We start from the raw sequence: 19,622 nt of genomic DNA, 5'->3' as shown, positions 1-19,622 counted from the left end.
TTCAGCGGTATGGAGGAAAGGATGCGGGGACGGCGTGGCCGCCAACCATCCTCAGCCCCCGCGGCAACCCACGGGCTCGCAAGGGGACCGCAGCACCTGCACGGCCTCTGTGGTGGCTTCGCGGTTGGCACTGCCGTATTTGCGCCGAAGCGGAGGCGCGCGAAGGCCTTGCACTATGCGCTCGCGGAAGCAACTGGCATCCAGGCCTGCGCGGGTACCGCGACGGTGGCCTTCTTGGGCGCGGAGCCGGGCGTGGATGACGAGGCCGTTCCGCTTTACACGCTGGTGCCATGCCCCCGCGGCGTTCTCACGAGCGACGGCGCGTCCGAAGGTGAAACGGTATGCTCTCTCGCTGGCCGAGTTCTGAGCACAGCAACGGGGCCAATTGCTTTGGCGAAGGCTGGCGCGGCCAGTGGCCATTGGCTTTCGTGCGAAAGCGACCCTGAAAGTGATATCGGGAACACGCTGGTGCCCTCCGAGGGAGATCAGTCGTCCCTGAATTTTACGGAGGAGACACCCGCTGCACAACCAGCGGTTTTGGAAATAGAGGAGGGGCAGGGGGTTAAAGAGGAGGGAGAATGGCACGTTTTGGACACCGTATACCAACCGCCCGAAGCGTTAGAGGTTTTTTGCGCCCGTGCATTTCGTGCGTTGTGCGGCAAGGTCCTTCGCCGCCTTGTGTGTGATGAGGGCCCAGTGGCGCAGGTTCAGCATGTGATCCTCTGCGTTTTTGAAACGTACAGTTGCCTAAACAGATTTGAGGTGTATATGGCGCTCCGTGGTCACGAGGTGCATCTTGCTGATGGCCTTGGCTCCTCCAACGCGCGGGTTGCGGCAGAAGACCCTCCACAAAATCCGACTGGCGCACTTTGGCTTTGCCTTCTTTCAGAGGACGTTGAGAATGAATACTCCGCCATGGGTCTGCTGAAAGACTGGCTGCCCCCGGGGTGGTGGCGACCACAAGGTAAAAGGAAAAGCGACGGAACACCGATTTCTATCTCCATAGTCCAATTTGATGAAAACATGCCGGTTGCGCGTGGCGATGTTGGCGGCCGGGCGTGGGAGGAGATGCGTCTTGACGACGCCGTTGGCGCCAGCGCGGCGGCGCTGACACTTCGAGCGGCCTTGGATGGCGTAGGCTTCTCAAACCTGATTAAATGCCGCTTGCTTCGCGGCGTGGAGGCAGGAGGGCCTGCAGAAGAGAGGCACCCACACACAGCGCCAAGAAGGCAGCAGCGGCAGGGCCTTGAGGGGTCAGCGTTGGAGCTCTGCGTGCCCGCAAGTGTTTGGCAGCTCGGTCTCGTTCGGCTGATTCTGGCGTGCGGCGCGCCGGCGGCACGGGAAGCAGATGAAACAAACCGCCGGGCGGCCCAGGACGTTGAGGAAGACTTCCTGTCGCATTGCGCCGCTCTGCCACCGGAACTAGTTGAAGCCATTGCTTGCGGAAATGTTTTTAGCGCGGCATTACTTGCTACGCTCAAGCCGCTGCTGGGTGGGCGGCGGCTGTTGGACGAGATCAAAAGAAGAGTGATGCGGGATGGGAACTTTATTGGTGGAGAGGCATTTCCTCTGCTGGAAGCTGCGCGGGCTGCTTTGGAGGACGCGCTCTCAAAGCCACCGGCCGGAAGACGGACGCAAAGGGAGCAACGCGTGGCGCTTGTTCTTCCGAACGCCAGCGGCGCCACAAGCGAGGCAGAGGCTTATCGGCATGCGTTGCAGCGCTTTTTCTACCCACGGCACCTGTTCACATTGGCGACGGCCGAACCGCGTCGTCCTGGTGCCGCCGCATTGCTGGACAGCAGTTGTTGGCTGGAACTGGGAGGCGTGCTGTTGCTTAGCCCCGAGGACCCGCTCTGCAGGATGAGCGCCCTTCAGGAAGAAGCCGATGTCGTCATTGCGTGTGGCAAAGCTGCCGCGGCCTTTGCGGCAGAGGGGTGCGACGCGCGGTGCGTTGCGCTGCTCTCGGAGCTTGAGCTTGCGGGTGGTCCGGGCCACCCCTGGATTCCCTGGCCGGGGCGAATGTGCGCGAGGAGGGCCAGCAGCACAGAGCAGGCCATAGCACAAAGGGCCGTGGCCGCAGCAACGGGGGCACCGGGGAAGGGGTTGCCGAGCACACCGCCCGTTATGGCAAAAGCGGCGGGTTTACTGTGGCGTCTCGGTTGGCCCGGTGGCGCGCAAATGAATGAAGAAACGTTTGCAGAGCGAAACGGAGGGCGAAGGCAAGCGCAGAAGCGCCCCCGTGATGAGACAGCCCACTGGGATCGCCTTTGCCGTCTGGCGGAGGAGCTGCTGCTGTGGTGCTGTCGTGCCCCCGCCGCGTTTATCGACGAGCCGACCGAAGAGGGGCTCCCTTCTCTGCGCCTGTCTTCTTTTCAACGCGCTTAGCCCTACCGGCGGGTGTTTTTCTATGCGTCTTTACGGCCTGTGGGGTTCTGCCGGACGGTATGGTGTGCGGCTTTTTCGGTGACGAACCCCGCGCGCGTGAATTACCAAAGGGGTTCAACAAAAAAGAAAAAAGAGGAAAAAAAAAACAGAAGAAAACAAAAGAAAAGGAAATGGAAAGAGAGAATATACTTCCCTTTGGTTTTCTCTGTTGCCATTATTTTTTTGTTTATCTCTGTTCTGCTTTTTTTTTTCTTTTATTTTTTTTTTTCTCTCTTCCACTCGCAAAAAGATACACCCTAATCAAAGAGAAGGTAGGTAACGGCTGCCGCGATGGTGGCGATTGCGGCCGCTCGTACCTTCCCGAGTCGTTGCTTGGCCGGTTGGGCCAGCTCCTGCCACATCATTACCGCCATAGATCCGAATGCCACCCCTTCCCCCGTCCAAACTGCCTCCTCGGAGACGGCGGGGGAACACGTGGCGACGGCGTAAAATGCACCCGCCTGACCTGCCCGCGCCACCGCCGCCGCAAGCAGCGTGCGCAACAACCCGCTTCGCTCAAGCGAGGCCGTCGCCACCAGCATCCCGTCCGGCACCCCGTGGAGGACTTGAGACTGGAATAAGGCGGCGAACGCGGGAGTGCCCACCAGAAGTCCCAATCCGGCCCCTTCCGCCGCCCCATGGGCGAGCATGGCGGCCGTCGCGGCGTTGGAGCTCGCGTCGCCAAAGTAGTGGTGCGTTTGGAGAACCAGTCCCCCACCAGCGGCCATACCACCGAGGAAGTAGAGCACATCAGGGGACGCCAAACCTCCATGGGTAAAGGAAGGAAGAAGGGGTTGTAGCATTGCAAAACAAGAGAATGAAACTACGCCTGCAGCGATTGCCTGCGCAACGGGCTCAAGCAACGTTATAATTTTAATGTTGCCTTGCCGTTTTGCAATACATAAAGGAATATAGTACAGCAACACACCGACTATGGCAGCCAACAGCAGCTCTGCGCACTGGTGACCTAGCTCACTTCCAACAAACCATGCTGGTATAAACATTTTTCTTTCTTCAAAAATCCAGACTCTATTAATAATCTTTGAAAAACTATTTCGTTGATTGTATTAAAAGGAAGCGCAAACACGAGGAAGGAAGGAAGGAAGGAAGGAAGGAAGGAGAGAGAGAGAAATCAAAAAACATGTAGGAGAATCCAAAGAAAAAAAAGGAAAGGAAAGGAAAGTAGCAACAACAACAACAACAAAAAAAAAAAAAAAAAAGAATGAAAATATCATTTCCATCACATAGTACTTTTACTCAAACTTTATAATGCCTCCTTCCACAAAGTATCGGATTAAATCCGTTCTGTCTTTCACTATGGCATTTTTCACCCTTTTCCTCATCTTGCAAAGACCAGCAATGTAGTTGAGGAAACTCGTATAACTTAGTCGGGAAGCTCTCTTCCGTGCAATTAACCAGCGTAATGCGCTGTTCTGAAAAAGGATAAGGGTCAATGAATGGATTTGACCACCCTTTGGGTGAACTCTGCGCAAATTCCTCACTTAACACATTTATACTGTTATTTACAAAAATTGTGTTAGCCACTAAAATTCGTCCTTCAACAGGAAGAGGATAGTTATCACCGTGTCGCAAAGCAACTTGAGTGCGTCGAAATAGAACGTCATTCAGAAATGCTTGATGACCTGAATCACTGTGTCCATTCTCTACACCTTGTTGTACATCAGATATAATGGTATTTTTTACAATTACCTCACGAAGTGTGCCTGCACTAGAACTTAGTGCAATACCCTCGTGAAGACAATTTTGTAAAACGTTACCATCAATTGTCAACTGTGTAGAGTCTTTAATTTTATCATCTACACTTTTTGAAGCACTACTTGCGCTGTCAATACAGTCATCAAGTGTATTCATCACTACTACACGTTGTAATTGAACTTTCCCACCTCGTAAATAAAGTCCATCATTATCACCATCCACATAAAGACTATTTTGTATCTCTTTTTCCTTCTCATGTTTAGCTGTAGTAGAACTACGAAGAAGAATCTCAGATTCATACGGCACATCCAGAATATGTACCCTTTCCATTTGTGACTCACATTCCACACACTCCCCACCTTGTGCCACATCTTGAAATAAGGTATTAGCTATTAGAATCTGAGCACGATAACCAGCACCAAAAACAGGACCTGCACAGTTTATAAAAGCTGAGTTGTTTATAAAAACTTCTGCAACTCTAACCTTTTCTGTCTTGATATCACTTCCCACAGCTGTAATAGCTGGAGCTGCGTACGTTACATGTGATCCTGTCCCTTTGCGACGTTTTTGCCCTACTGATCCTGTAAGTGCTACAGTAGTTTCCTCTATCCTGAGAACACCACCCGCCTCAACAATAATCCCACCCCAGTGTTCACCAGGTAAAGCAGACGTTAGTAGTGAACGTTTTTTAATATTACCAGAAATGTAAAGTTTAACATCTGGACCAACTATTAAACCTGCATTAGCCTTAAATAAAACCGTACACCCTGATGGGATGATTACTGCTTCCGAATTGAAAAATGATAAAGGCTGTCGCAGCTCTAGAAAAGTTGTCACAACTGCGACACAAACATTTCCCTCTTCTTTTTCTTTTTCTTCTTTCTTAATAGCCGAAAAAAACTGTAAAAACGTCTCAACACTATTTATTTGTGGTAATTCAGATAATTTTCTGGAGAGCCAATGTGATGAAATGTCAAAAGTGATATGACTATTATCGTGGTAAATGGAAACTACATGATGCTCAATTTTCTCAGGAATTGCAGGAGGTAAGTTCAGTAAAATATGACGTTCAAAATAATAATGCGCTGCATAAGGTGATCTATGCACTGGTTTAGTTTTTCTTGAAGTAGGGATTTTTTGACGTAATAAAGTACGCACACGGTCTGTTATTCTTGTACCTTTTTCTTCATCATCATCATCATTTCCATAATCCATCAGCCAAAAACTACCGCGTCCATAGAAAATTTCAATCTCCTTTGAAAGACGATGATACTCTATCCCATTATCCGGACGTCCTCTTGGGTCCATTGTAGCCGTTAAGTTGAAAAGATGATTTAAGTGTGATGTTACTTCCACTATAACAGGACAAGGAATACCACGGATACATAACGATGGGATGTGAAAGATTAATTCCTTCTTTAAATTCCATTGAATATTATAATAATCATCACTATTCCATGTACGGTGTAAAGTGTACGGTACCACACCATATTCCGTTTTTTTTCTAATACTGTCAAAAGTGATAAAGGATTGTGCGGCAATAACACACTGTTCATCCGGATCCCATGCCATTAAGCAATTCCATCCAGTACTCCAAAATGATAATGGTAAACGAACAACTCCTTGTAAAAACAATTGAGGTTTTTCATTTTGTTGTCGTTTTGGTACCAAAAGATTTTCTCCATTTATTTTTTTATGAGGTACTCCAATATGAAGTATATTTCCCAACCGCTTTTGCATTTCCTCTGTCGTTGTAAGAGGGCAATATCGATTCATTTCCTCATTACCTCCCTGTACTTCTATAGGTGACTTTACACCTGTATTAATATCTACCTCGCCATCATCATCATTAGTAGTAGTAGTTCTCAGAGGTGAGATTCGATTATCATGCCCATCTTCAGATAAATACGGTAACAGAAATGTTAATACAGCTAGAATAAAAATAATGATTAATAGAAATCGTCTATTTATACAACGTTTGCGATGATACCTTTTTGCAGTTCCAACCCAACGTACCATTCGTCGCCTTCAGTTTTCTCATACTATACATTGGCAAAACCCTCACAAAAACGCACACAAAGAGGGAAAGAAAGAAAGAAAAAGAAAAGAAAAAGAAATAAAAAAAATAATAATTATTATTACAATTATTATTCTAATTATTCATAAAGTTTAAAATTTCAAACTATTTTTTTTTTTTTAGGCCTATTTATCATTTTGTTTCTTCTCAGAAAAGCATAGTTCATTATAGTCGCACGTACCACTCATAAACATCAAAATCAACTTTACCTCTCACTACCTTTCTGTCCCTTCTTCCTTTTTTCTTTTTCTTATCATTCTCATCTCCCTCTCCTTCACTATCACGCATATATTTGTTTCTTATTCTCTTCGTCAATAGAGCATTGACCCTTACTCAACATATCGAAGAAAAAAGAAAAAAAAAAAAAAAACGGCGTGGTGAGCAATATATACATCTGTTGAAATGAGAACACACAAACAACACCAACCAAACGTGGAGTACGCTTCCTATTTCTAGAAGAAAGGGATCAATGAGAATGCAAAAAAAAAGTATATATATGAGACAGAAACGGTGACATCACGCTAGTTGTCCTCGGTTAGTGAAAGGCTTCCGCCTTGGCACTGGTGTTTGTGTGGGTAAATTCTTATGTGTATGTGTATGTAAAAAAAAAGAGGGAAGAAACAGACCAGTGCCTAGTTAAATAAATGAAGAAGAGACAGCAACTGTACTGTCTAAGGACTTCTTTCGCGCTGCTGTTGGTTTCCTTTTTTTTCTCATTACCCGTTTGGTTTTCTTCTTTTTTTTTGTATCACGCTTTTCTTTTCTTCCTTCTTGAGTGTCTTTTTTTTTTTTCCTACAATGAAAGTGGCTGCATGTTTATGGCAACACCGTCATTTTTTCTTTTTCTTATCACTCTTTCACGTAGAAAACATCCCTCAAAAATGTGTCCAGAGTCACCAATTTCCATACAGAATCAAAAAAAAAAAAAAAAAAAAACAAGAACAACACAAATTCATCTATTTTATTTCAAATATCCGCAAGGAGAAAAGAGGGAGAGTATTCACGCAACTAGAACAGATACATAGTGTTACTTTTCTTTTCGTATTTTTTTTTCTTTCGTTTTTTTCTTCTTTGTTTTAAGAGTCTCCTCGCGTTCCTTAACACTTCTCCTTTCAATTTTTTTTTTTTTTTCGTAACCCTGCTCTTGTTTCCTCTTTTTTGTTTTTGTTTTTGTATTCCACTATTCAGAGTAATGTTTCTGTTTCTCACATTCGGCTTCAACGAGCACTGAGTATTTTCTCCGACTGCACTAACCGGCGACGACCTACCGGGGCATTAACAGATGCCGTTAATCCCCCAGTTTGTGGGGACACAACCCCACGTGGGGTTCGAACCGAACGTGGTGTGTGAATCTGCTGCTGTTGTTGCGGTGGTGGTGGGGGCAGCTGCCGTCTCACTGGGCTTGCACGCCTTGGCGTTCGCGGGGTTCGCGGGGTTCGTGGAAGTGTGGTGCGCCGTTGAACCATTGAGAAGTCGTGCGTCAGTGGGAGATGGGCGACTGGTGGTCTCGCCTCACTGGCGTTTTCGCGGGTTTGCGGGCGCTGTGCGGATCGCCGCAGGGAGGTGTTCCTAGGCGTCATGACCACCGGTGTTGGCAGCGACTCCCGGGCGGATTCGGGTGTGGGCGGTACGTTGTTGGTGGGATGTGAGGCCCGTCGCCGTACACCACGTGCCCGCACAGTCGCGGGCGGTTCGAAGTTCGACATGCGCCGCCCAAGGAGTAAAGAGGATGGCATCGGCGTGTGATCTGCGGGGAGTGGACCCGTTGTGTCTGGGGTGGGGAGAATGAGTTCGCTGGAACTGTCCATGTGGCCATTGCCCTGCGGTGACTGGGCGTTGAGCTGCGGGCTGGAGTTTTTACTTGGCCGCTTGGGACGACGCGATTGAGGTCGTGTGGGTGATGATCTTCCTCGACGCATGGTCTGGTTCTGTGGTGGTTTCATCCCCTTGGCTGGAGGTGAGACGTTGAGAGGACTTACTCCACTCTCATACTCTTGTTGTTGTTGCTGCTGCTGCTGCTGCTGCTGTTGATGGTGGTGGTGCTGTTGTTGTTGTTGTTGACGTTGTGCATCTCCTCCTATTGTGGTACGTTGTGCTCTTGAGCTGTACACTGGGGTCATGTAACGACGAACTGGGACGCCATTCATAGACACACGTCGTGGTCGTCGAGCTGCATATTCGGCATAGTCAATAATTTGCTGGGCGTTGCAGTACAATGCACGGCAGTCATCCTGGCAGCGTTGGATATCCATGACTTGCCGCGAGTCTTCATCCAATTGTGCCAATACCTGATCCATTTTATCCATGTAACGCATTACCAATGTTTGACATTCGTGTGCGTACTCCACCAGTTCTGGATTAACAAAGAAATTACGCTTAGACCCCACAAGACCTTCAATAAGTTTTGGCTCCTCCCTTGCTACGAACGCTCTCACACGGTTACGTAGGGCATCACACAAGTCTGCCGATGTTAGTAATCGGAGACGCTGTTGACTCCGTCCGCGTTTTTGCACCGGTGTCGATTTTTCCCTTTTGCCATTCACAGAGGCTGATGCAGTGCGATCATTGTGGGTACTTCCATGTCGACGAGATGAAGGTGTCCTCCTTCTATTCCCTCGTGGTGTTTGAAGTGTTGTGCGAACTTCCATCCTTGGAGTCTGTGGCGCACCATTTACTTCGATTACACCATCATCGATTTCTGGTGCTGCGATCGGCCAGACATTTGGTTCACTGCCTTCAACGTGACTGCCTTCAGGGGCCGGTGGCCATGGAACCTCAATAATAGAGAAGCGGTTGGCAAGAAGTGAATAAAAGAGACTTCGTTCACTAATCACAGGAACTTGAATACCTGCGCGGTGAGCATCATCTAGAACCTGCTGCGCAGCAGCCTCTTCATCGGGATCACCGTGCTGCAACACACCCTCCATATCATGATCCACCACAATAAAGAATGTGGCAGAAGTAACGGTGGCACCCATAGAGGAAGCAGAAGTGTCACAGTTGTTGGGAACAGGAGTACTTGAAGCATCAGCGACACCGCCGTCAAGAGGAGCAGCTTCTTGAACCGAATCAGGAGAATTCTTCTTCTTGTCGTTGTCCTTGTCCTTGTTGTTGTCGCCCTCTTCTTCCTCTTCTTCTTTCCTCTCTTTATCCTCAGTGATTTCCTTATCGCCGTGCGTATCATCTTCCCCATCGCCCTCATTATCAGCGGCAGCATCAGGGGAGATAGTATTAGTATTTTTATCATTATTATCATGGTTATCACTATTATTATTATTATTATTATTATGGTCGATGGGAATGGGATCAACAGCAATGGGCTCAGGCATCTCTTCAGGTTCGGTAGTAATGGAGGCCTCTTTCTTCACCCCTTTGGTAGTTATGATATTGGCTTCATCCAATCGATGCACCTCCCCACCACAAAGCGTCACCGCCTTTCGGTACCGCTCCTCCACCTCATCAGAAACAAAGAAGAACTCTTTCCCGGCGAAGAGTGTTTCACGTGTGCGCTTAATGGTGGCGTTGGAAGGAATGGGATAGAGCGGGAACGGACAGACGTCCGACTCTGGCCGCAAGTACCATGCCGCATGTGCAGCCGAGGTGCGGTTACACAGAATAGGCACTTCAAACCGCACGGGTGGTGGCAGTACGCTGAGAGGCGACGACGCACTCTGTGCGAGGGCCGCGAACCATTCAAACACATAAGTTGGTAGCACGACGGAGTACCCGGCGGCGAGTGCCGTCAGACACCACGCGTCCTCGTGGCCTGCGGTCTCCGTGGCGTACAACAAACCGATGGGCTGCGGGAGATCGCGGCGGACGGCGGGGCCACGACGGCGTGTGAGGGTCGCCCCGAGGCGGTGGTACATGAACTCCAGCTCCCGCACCCGGTCGCGGCCGACCCCCGCGCGAGAGACGCACACGACGAGCGGCCGGTACCGCACCCGCAGCCGCACTTGGGCGCCGAACTGCACCTCCGCCCCGTCGAGGAGATAAACCGGCGCGTCGCCAACCTCCACGTCGTTGACCGCCACGCGTCCGGCACCGCGCGGGCGGGAGAGTCGCAGCACGAGAGGATCCGCCTCGCGCAGCGGAGACGTCTCGTCCTCCACATCTTCCGTCTCCTCCGCAGTGTCCGGAATGGGCGGGTCGACGGCCGTGCCGGCTGCAGAGAACGTTTTCTTGTGCAAGTCCTCCACTCCAGTGCCGTTGTGAAGAGCGGTATCATCTTCATCCTCATCATCCTCAAGTGTGGGAACACTCGATCCTCTTTTTTCTCCTTTCACATCACGACGTTTTTGTTTTTGTTGCTGTTCTTGTTGTTTGGCCTGACTTTGCCGCATCACATTCAGCGAGGCGTGCTTCTGCGAGATATCACCATAGTCTAGGAAAATATCGCATTCACGAGCACGGCCGAGAGTGTACGGCTCACGGACAACAAGAGAATAATATGGCGCGCTTCCAGAAGGGCGGCCGCTCACAAACTCCAAAGAAATCATTTCAAAGGCAAATCACAAATCACACAGTTATTACAGGACACGCTATGGATTCCCCTTTGATACTCACTCGCCGTTTTTTTTTTTTTTTTGCTCTTTTTCTTTTCCGGGTTCACTCTGTGATTCCTCCTTTAGGGCTCTTGATGCTTGGTATTGATTGACCTCGGTTTAAAGCAGTGAATAGGTAGCAACAGCAAACTTAGTTTTTGCAATATGCTACTGTCTCGTTTTTTTCTCCTTTTTTTTTTCGTTTTTGTTTTCCTGATTTATTTTCTTTTTTTCTTTTTTTTTTTTCTTTGACGGTTACTCTAGCTGATGGAACACAAAAGGAAACAGACAGATTAAGAGCAAGCAGTAGCTCAGGGCCGCCAATCTTACTCTTAACCTTTTTTTTTGTTTTTTTTTTCTTTTTTTGCGTGTACACCAGTTGTCAAATGCCGTCCTCCTTTTTTTTTTGTTTGGATTGTTCTCTTTGTTTGTTCCCTAATCCCACCTTCAAGCGAGAAGGTAAACAAAAAGACCAAGGCAAATGAAACAACACGCGCGCGTGTGGAAAGAAATAAAAATCCTATTCTGATGATAGAAAGCTATATATTCTTCCAGAGAAAAAGAAGAAGAAAAAAAAGGAAAAATACGTATATTCAACCACATACATATATATGTTTAAGGAAACAAACAAAAAAAAGAACATGGAAATTTTGTGGTACCATTTCTAGTCAATAAAGTTGTACCAGAGTGTGCAGTTGAGAAGATCTATTTCATTTTTTTTTTATTTTTTTTATTTTTTTGTTCTTCTTCGATCCTTTTGTTTCTTCTCCTTTTTCTTTTTGTTTTCGATCTTTCTTTTTCAAAGATAACACAATGTCTTCATTGTTCGTTTTTTTTTTCTTTTTCTTTATTATTTCACTCGCCTTTTCTTTTTCCCATCACGTTCTGCTGTCATTGTTAGCAAGCCATGCAAGAGCATAGAAAAACAGGTAAATCATCAATATCAGTACATTTTTCCTTTTTCATAACAATTATAATTACCACAGTCCCATCTCTACACTGTGTAGTATATTTCACATCTATTTAACTCACAGAGAGAGTCTGATCAAGACGAAACCAACGTGGGCTCTGTAGATCCCTCTCCCCTATTTTCTTCTCCTTGTTGTTGCTGTTGCTGCTGTTGTTGTTGTTGTTGATATTGTTTCTTTATATCCTTCATTCGCTGCAGAAGTTCCTTCATTCTGTTAAATACCGGAGACTTGTACTTGCGGGTGGCATCTGCGGCTAACTCATTCAGTTCCTGTTTCCGCACAGGAACAGTCGCATACGCCTCCACACACTCCTTCATGGAAACAATATATGTTGTCACTGGTCGAGTCCCATCAGCTGCAGCCACGCGAGACTCACTCATCTCCACAGTATTAATTAAACCACGCATACTCTCAAGCGTCTCTTGCAGTTGTTTTCTTCCTGCCACTAGAGCCGTCTCTGTAGCCTCTAATGATGATGATGATGATGATGTTGTTGTTGTTGTTGTTTCTGTTTCGCTCTGTTCTTGTTTACTACGTTTTTGTTCTAACCGCAAGAGCACATCTAGATGTTTCTGTGCAAGGTCAATATTGCGTTTGAAGTTATCCAATGTCTCCCGTAATGTTTGTACTTCGCGATAAGTATCACCATAGTCACATGTGTTGTTATTCCCACCATCTGCTGGTGGCATTTCAGCCCCATTTGTATACATAGTGAGTCCTTCTGGTATGTAACCCCATTTCATGGCTGCAAGTGGGAACTCCCCAGCGTTATCAGTATTATTATTATTATCAGTATTAGTATTATTATTGTTATTCTCATTCCCACGGTGCATGAGGGTGGGAAGTGGTTTTTCACCTTTCCGATTGCGTTCTCGCATTTGTGCGGTGAACTGCTGCTCCGATTCCCGCAAATCATTGGCCATTTGAATAGCCGCCATGATCTTCACATCCTCTGCGGGGAGTTCAGCATTTAAACAAACAAGACGTGTGGGTCTGTAGTTAGTGAAACACACATACTGATAAGTGAGATTGGCAATAGCGGGGCGAAATGGGGCAATGAAGAGTGGGGCATCCAATAAGGATTCCAACATGGTGTGATTTTCCAATACAGTTGTGAAGAGCAACTTACCGCCAGGCTTAAGCAGCAACTTTGCGGTTTGAATGTATGCAGCCCATACATCTTCGGTGATGAATGGCGGGTCTGCCAAGATGTAATCAAACGCTGCGAGATACTGCACAGGCACCTGTTCAGGTTTGTGGAAATCATAACGAACAAATCCAGGCTCCTTCTCCCACTGACGGTCAAACTCAAATAGACGACTATTTTTCTTTAACTGTTCAGATGGAAGTAATGATGATGAAGATGAAGAGGTAGTAGTAGTAGTAGTGGATGGAGATGTGGATTCTCCATCCTTAACCATATTATTATTATCATTATTATTATTATTATTATCTGCCACTAGTGCAAAGTAGAGTGATGGTGTGGACAAGAAGGCACAAGCCGTGGCGTGTTGCCGGACTTCATCCAACAAGGTGTGTATGGTGTGTGTGGAGTACCAATATTGATTGAACTCCGCCTTCTCTTCACTGAAATCAAACCGCACCCCGTGCTGTGTAGTGAGGCATGTATTCATCTTATCAGCAGTATGGGCAGCCGTTGTAGAGAGTTCTTTATCCATTCTCAATCTCAATCTCACACACCCCTTTTTTTTTATTTCTCTATAGAGATAATAATAAGAATAATAAAGAATGAGAAATGAAAATATAATATGGGGAAAGGAAACGAGGAAAGAGGTAATAAATAAAGAAAAAATGAAGGTAAGAATTATTATAAAAATAAAAAGGGGGAAAAAAAAACACAGCGCATCTAAAAGGGAAAGTATGAGAAAAATAAAAATAAAAAAAAATGCATCTAATAAAACTGCCGCAAACACACTTTCCATCTGTGTTAAAACACCAAACTCATCTACTCACGCACTCTATCTATATATATATAGTCGTCTAAAACTGAGTGTAGTCTGTATATATATCTATATACATATATACACATCATATCATCTACAACGTGATAGTGAGAAAATGAACAAACACGAGGAAGTGCAAATACTCTACCTGCGGTATATGTGAATCCAACGGAATCAAAAAAAAAAAAAAAATGATGAAAAAACAGAAAAAAAAAAAACCAACAAGGTCTTCGCTTCACAGGAAAAAAAACAGACCGCAAAGTCTCTTACTATCATCATCATCATCTACGTCATTTCGTTCTTTTTGTCGTCGTTGTTCAATTCCCTCTTCTTCTTGCTCAGATGTAAACAAAAGGTGCACAAAAAAAAAGGGGATAAGTTAAAATAGAATATAGTATAGTACTAAGTGGTGGAAAAAGAAAATCATACTCTCTCATATAGATAGATAGATAGATAGATAGATTTCCTTCTCTCTCTCTCTCTATTTATTTAGCTCAGTTAAAGCTCAGAAAGACTGGAAGCAAATCTCTTGTAATCCACAAGAACATCTAATGGTGGCATTGCTGCTGTATGTTGTCCCGCATTATACAATTGTTGATAAAGACGCGGGAAAGATGTCATCATTCGATTTGAATAACTACTACCATTACCATTACCACTATTACTATTATCACTATTCTTCTTCTTATCCTTGTTGTTATCAATGGTGGTTGTGTTTTCTAATAAACCGAGGTGTTTAGCCGCATATCGCTCACCAAAGCACTCTCGGAAACAACTCCATAAACTCAAATAAAGTCGCATCACACTTTCCTCCACCGCACGTGTCTCTTCTTGTTGTTGTTTGATTGTTTTCTTCTCATGTGTACTGCCGCAGAGCGGTGAGAGTGGAGAGGATGGAAGAGAACCCCACAGCATCTCATTTATACGTTGTGGGGTTTTATCAATAGTAACAGCAGCATCAGATGATGATGATGATAATAATAAAGTGGAAGAAGAAGAAGAAGAAGAAGAAGAAGAAGAGTTTAATAGGATCAACTGCAATACTACACGTGTCACTACATGCATTGGAAGTGTACCCGCATCTCTGCGATCATATCCACGCAGTCGAAGTGCAATGCGATCGGCATTCTTCGCCAATAAAGAGCGGAGAACGGCATTCTTTGGCGGATCCCATACATTATTATTATTAATATTATTATTATTATTATTATTATTATTATTATTATTATTATTATTANTAATATTATTATTATTATTATTATTATTATTATTAGTCTCTTCTGTAGAGCAGCCGCCCATGCTTAACTGCCAAGATCTATCTATCCCCTCATGTGAATATAAATGACTCTCACCTTCCTCATTCTCATGATGGTTCACACTCCTCCTCATTGAGGATCCATGATGACTACGATGTGCATCTTCAATAGCCGCCATGAGCCGCTCACTCGCCCGCCGCACCTCTTCTCTTGCAGCTTCAATCAACGCAATTAAATCTTCACTTGGACGATGTGGAGTTGTTGTCATCATAATACTCTTTTCCTGTTCTTCTTCTTTTTCTTTTTCCTTTTCCTCTTCTTCTTCTTCATTACCATCTAATAATAAGAAAGAGGAGGCAGTGTTAGGTGTTACTGTATTCAACGCAATTCCCATCTCTATAGTGTTGGCTGCTCCCTCATCCTTTTCCGTACATGGATTCCCCTGAGAAGTAACCAGACAGTTGTTGTTGTTGTTGTTGTTGTTTGCTTTTATTTCCATATTATTATCAATAGAAGTATCTGTAAAAAGTCTCCGTGGAGAGACCATCGCATCACTGCAGCGAACATCAATCACCATTGAACTGTGCGGTTCCTCTTCTTTTTCTTCCACTTTTGTTTCTTCCGTTATTGCGGGGATGAGAGGACGTTGGCGCCACGGTGTTGGGGTTGGACCACTCACCAACACCAGCGACCCTCCATTTTCTTTTGTTATTCCCATCGGCAGTGTGTTATCTATACAGAGACTGTACGCAACACTCTTCTCCTCTTCTGGTTCTAGATCTGTTGATCTCCGTATGCATGATTGTTCTTCTTTTTTCTTTTCTTCTTCATCTTCTTCCTCTTGTTGTTGTTGTTGCTGCTGTTGAGAAGTGGACTCGGCCTTGAGACGTTTAACTTCATCTCTCTTTGGACTTTCCTCCACCTCTTCTACACAATATCCATCATTAATATTATTATTATTATTATTATTATTATTATTATTATTATTATTATGAGGATGATTGCCATCCTTCATAATAGCAGGCACAATGGGAGGAGAAGAAGTGGAGTCTCGACCGCAGAGTATAAAAGATGTTGACTGGTGTGAGGAGGGATGAGATCGTTCCCGCTTTACTCCATTTCCTCGCAGTGGCGGTTCTTTTCTCTCCATAGAAGAAGAGGAAGAAGAAGGATTAACAGTCATATGTGTTTTCATTATTGTAGGAGCCTCGCCATAAGAAAGAGGAAATGTACCGATAGTCTGTACATCATTCCTCTGATATTCTTTCACATCTTCTTCAGCATTACTACACTCAACAACTCCAACAATCTCAACAAGAGTTTCCTTCTCTTCACGTAGGCGTGTAGACATCTTATCGGATGTAGATAAAGATCTCGAGAGGGCTATCGTAGATGTTGGTGTACAACACAATGGAGGATTCATATCCTCATTGTTTTCCCGTTTATCTTCATTTCGCTCTTTCTCTTCCTCTTTCTCTTTATTCTCATCATCTTCCTTCTCTTTATTCTCATCTTTATTTTCATTCTCATCATCTGAGAAGTGAAGGTCTGGGAAGTTGGATGGCATAATAGCGGCCCGTGGCTTTGGCGACGGTGTTGCTGGGCGACTCTCTGATGGCCGCCGTGATGTGAGTGCACTTGTAAATGAGAAGGAAACATAACGACTGCTTTGCATTACACTTACTTCCCCATCATCCTCCACATCATAATTTCTGCGAAATGCGACAATACAATTCTCTTCACTGTTATTTTCATCCTCATTGTAGTTGTGGTGATTGTGCTTCTTCTTCCTTATAGGGTTAATATTAGCAGTAGTAGTAGTAGTAGTGTTAGTTTCTTCTCTCATCATCGCATTGGGAAGTAAACGTGTTGGTGTTGGGGCTGGTGTTAATGCTCGTTGTTGTTGTTGTTGTTCCTCTTGTTGTTGTTGTTGTTGGAATAATAATATTGATGAAGAAGAAGAAGTTTTATTACTTCTCGGCCAGACGGGTGATGTGGGTGCGGTTTGTGCATTCCCCACTGCACGTTGACGGCGTAGTTGCTGACGGGTGATGGGGAATTGTTGATGATATTGATAGTGTTGTTGTTTGGGTCCTCTGTTGAGATTAGTGTTGTGTGATTTGAGAGGAGTTGGGGGCGGTGGTGTTAATCGCAGCGATGGGCGTCCACACAACTGCGAGAAGTTTGCAGAACACTCAAGATCGCGATAGATGTCATCATCATTATCATCATCACTGTTGTTGTTGTTGTTGTTGTTGTTTTGATAATCCATCATTGGTGCAGATTATATATATATATATATATATATATATAGGAATCTACAGAGAAGAGGTATAGGAAAGGTTTATTTATTTATTTTTTTATCTTTATTTGGTTTGATCCTCCTCAAACCGGCACCTGTTCCTGTTTCTATCTACACTCTCTATTGTTATTATTGTTATTATTGTTATTGTTGTTTGTGTTCCTTCTCACGTCTCACTACTGTGGAGATGTGGAGTTTTTTTTTAGTGAACACAACAGCAGGATTGGTGTGTGTGTGTGTGTGTGCGTGGGAGACACAACTGCCTCTATCGTCGTCTTCGTAATACTCTAAGTGTAAGTAATAATAACTATTAATATTATTATTATTACGGTTATTTATTACTATTTTTTTTTTTTTTTTTTTTTGGTGCTTTGTATTATTTTTCTTTTTTTTTTTGGAAAGAAATGAGAGAGAGAGAGAGAGAAAGAGAGAAAGAGTATTTAGATAGTGTGCGAAGAACTATGATGATGTCATGTGTATTACTCTCTGCATTATGGAAGAGAGATAATAAAAGTAACAGTAAAGGAACCAATAACTAATAAAGAATAAATAATAACACTGGACGATAAATAAATAAATAAAATAAATAAAATAAACGAAACGATAGAGGAAAACTCCAAAATAAAAACAAAACAAAAAATAAAATAAACTCTTCCTATACTTATGAAAATAAAACAGTATTGATCACAACAGTGTCTGTACTCGATGGGCCCGTTGTGTTCTCAGCAGTTCTTCCACACGTCCAATATCATCCAACAACTCCTCCAGAGATTTAGTAAAGTTGTCTGTTTCTTCTAATGTTGTTTGTGTGTAAAACTCCGCCTGTTGTTGTTGGCGTTGTTGTCGATTTCTCAACTCCACTTCACGTTCCGCCTCCACATCTGTTGTATACATGGATGAAGGCAACGATGAAGAGAAAGAAGAAGAAGAAGAATAAGTAGATGATGATAATGATAATGATAATGATGATAAAGAAGAAGAAGAGGTTTGACTATTATCTTCATAGTCATTCCATGCTGTTAGACCTTTAGACTTATGGCGTGAGAGAATAGCGGGTTCATCCATGCCTTTCATCACAACATCCTTTATAGTGATATGAGATGTTAACATCTTGTTAAACCAACCCATCATTCTCTCACTCTTGCTATTCCCCACTATGTGTGTATATAATAAACCACTATTATTATTATTATTATTATTATTATTATTATTATTATTATTATTATTATTATTCATAGTAGAATTAGAATTAGAAGTTATTGCACATAGTGTCATGTACTGTCGTGCTAAATAGAATGATGTACTGCATGGACGTACACTAAATGTTAACATCTTTAAACGTTCATAGTGTGCTGCAATTTGTTTAATCCGTAATGCCAATACACTTGCTAATAAAATACGATCAGCGCTAAACTGAAGGGCAATCACAACTCTCACCCGCATCTCATTATCATTATCATTATTCTGCTGTTCTTCTTCTTCTACTCGCCCAGCACTGGGGTTATAGTGAGAGCGAAGAGGAGAAACCAACGCTGATGATGATGGAAGAGGTACATTCAAACGTCTTTCATTCTTTCCTTTAGAATCTGTTGATATTCCAGTTTCTAATGTTGACTTTATTCCTCTGATGATATCATTAGTTCCTTGTTGAGATCGTTTACGTCTCTGCCGAGTCATTCCTGTAATACACATTGCCTGCATTCCATTTGGTAATGCCTTCTCATCTACAGTGATCTCCACACGTACTGGAGGGAACTCCTTAGAAGATGTTAGCCACTCAGCAGAACGTGATTGACCTTCTTCTTCTTTTTCTTCTTCACCTCTACGAAAAGATCTTCCCCACATATTATTATTATTATTATTATTATTATTATTATTATTATTATTATTATTATTATTGTTAGTATGGCTCTTTTTATTCTTATTCTTCTTCTCTTTGAGTTGTGGGGCGTAGGCGCCGAACTCGAGTCTCTCCACAATAACACCCGCCCGTCCACTGCGTTGTTTTAATAGAAACAAAGATCCATTGCGTGTCAACACCACCGCACGGGGGGCCAAACGTGTGGAAATCAAACTTCTCCCCCGACCACTATTACCCACACTGTCACTATTACTATTATTATTATTATTAGTTATTGGATTACCAACAGGGAGAAGTTGATCGCAGTGGGCGGCGAAAACGGGCTCCAGCGCCTCTGCGGATGGACGCCGCAGTCCAATCAACCGCACAAATTCGTCTGTGAGTTCCACAACCGGCGGCGGCTCCGCTGCCAACACCCGCAATTCATCTCGAATCCCATCCATCAGAGAGAGATAAAAAGAAAGCTGATGGATTACCACTTATATATATATATATATATATATATAT

At 44.3% G+C, this 19,622-nt stretch overlaps 6 protein-coding genes across 6 annotated transcripts; all 6 read right to left on the bottom strand.

The window, feature by feature from the left end:
- Positions 1-2,681: 2,681 nt before the first annotated feature.
- Positions 2,682-3,428, bottom strand: TM35_000202230 (uncharacterized protein; the record flags this gene model as incomplete). Its single annotated transcript, XM_029026908.1, has 1 exon — positions 2,682-3,428. The coding sequence occupies one exon, from the start codon at positions 3,426-3,428 to the stop codon at positions 2,682-2,684; it is 747 nt and encodes a 248-aa protein (XP_028881880.1).
- Positions 3,429-3,681: 253 nt separating this feature from the next.
- Positions 3,682-6,159, bottom strand: TM35_000202220 (putative transmembrane protein; the record flags this gene model as incomplete). Its single annotated transcript, XM_029026907.1, has 1 exon — positions 3,682-6,159. The coding sequence occupies one exon, from the start codon at positions 6,157-6,159 to the stop codon at positions 3,682-3,684; it is 2,478 nt and encodes an 825-aa protein (XP_028881879.1).
- A 1,275-nt stretch (positions 6,160-7,434) lies between these two features.
- On the bottom strand, positions 7,435-10,716 carry TM35_000202210 (uncharacterized protein; the record flags this gene model as incomplete). The annotated part of the gene is made up of 1 exon (XM_029026906.1): positions 7,435-10,716. The coding sequence occupies one exon, from the start codon at positions 10,714-10,716 to the stop codon at positions 7,435-7,437; it is 3,282 nt and encodes a 1,093-aa protein (XP_028881878.1).
- Positions 10,717-11,806: 1,090 nt separating this feature from the next.
- TM35_000202200 (uncharacterized protein) lies at positions 11,807-13,411 on the bottom strand (the record flags this gene model as incomplete). Its single annotated transcript, XM_029026905.1, has 1 exon — positions 11,807-13,411. One exon carries the CDS (start codon positions 13,409-13,411, stop codon positions 11,807-11,809), a length of 1,605 nt encoding a protein of 534 aa, XP_028881877.1.
- Positions 13,412-14,194: 783 nt separating this feature from the next.
- On the bottom strand, positions 14,195-17,227 carry TM35_000202190 (uncharacterized protein; the record flags this gene model as incomplete). The annotated part of the gene is made up of 1 exon (XM_029026904.1): positions 14,195-17,227. One exon carries the CDS (start codon positions 17,225-17,227, stop codon positions 14,195-14,197), a length of 3,033 nt encoding a protein of 1,010 aa, XP_028881876.1.
- Positions 17,228-17,938: 711 nt separating this feature from the next.
- TM35_000202180 (uncharacterized protein) lies at positions 17,939-19,558 on the bottom strand (the record flags this gene model as incomplete). The annotated part of the gene is made up of 1 exon (XM_029026903.1): positions 17,939-19,558. The coding sequence occupies one exon, from the start codon at positions 19,556-19,558 to the stop codon at positions 17,939-17,941; it is 1,620 nt and encodes a 539-aa protein (XP_028881875.1).
- Between the last annotated feature and the right edge of the window lie 64 nt (positions 19,559-19,622).

Source organism: Trypanosoma theileri (genome assembly GCF_002087225.1).
Source record: "Trypanosoma theileri isolate Edinburgh chromosome Unknown TM35_Tth_20_V1, whole genome shotgun sequence".
Taxonomy (NCBI): Eukaryota; Euglenozoa; class Kinetoplastea; order Trypanosomatida; family Trypanosomatidae; genus Trypanosoma; species Trypanosoma theileri.
Note: the sequence above shows the minus strand (reverse complement) of the source record. Positions and strands in the feature narration are given on the sequence as shown.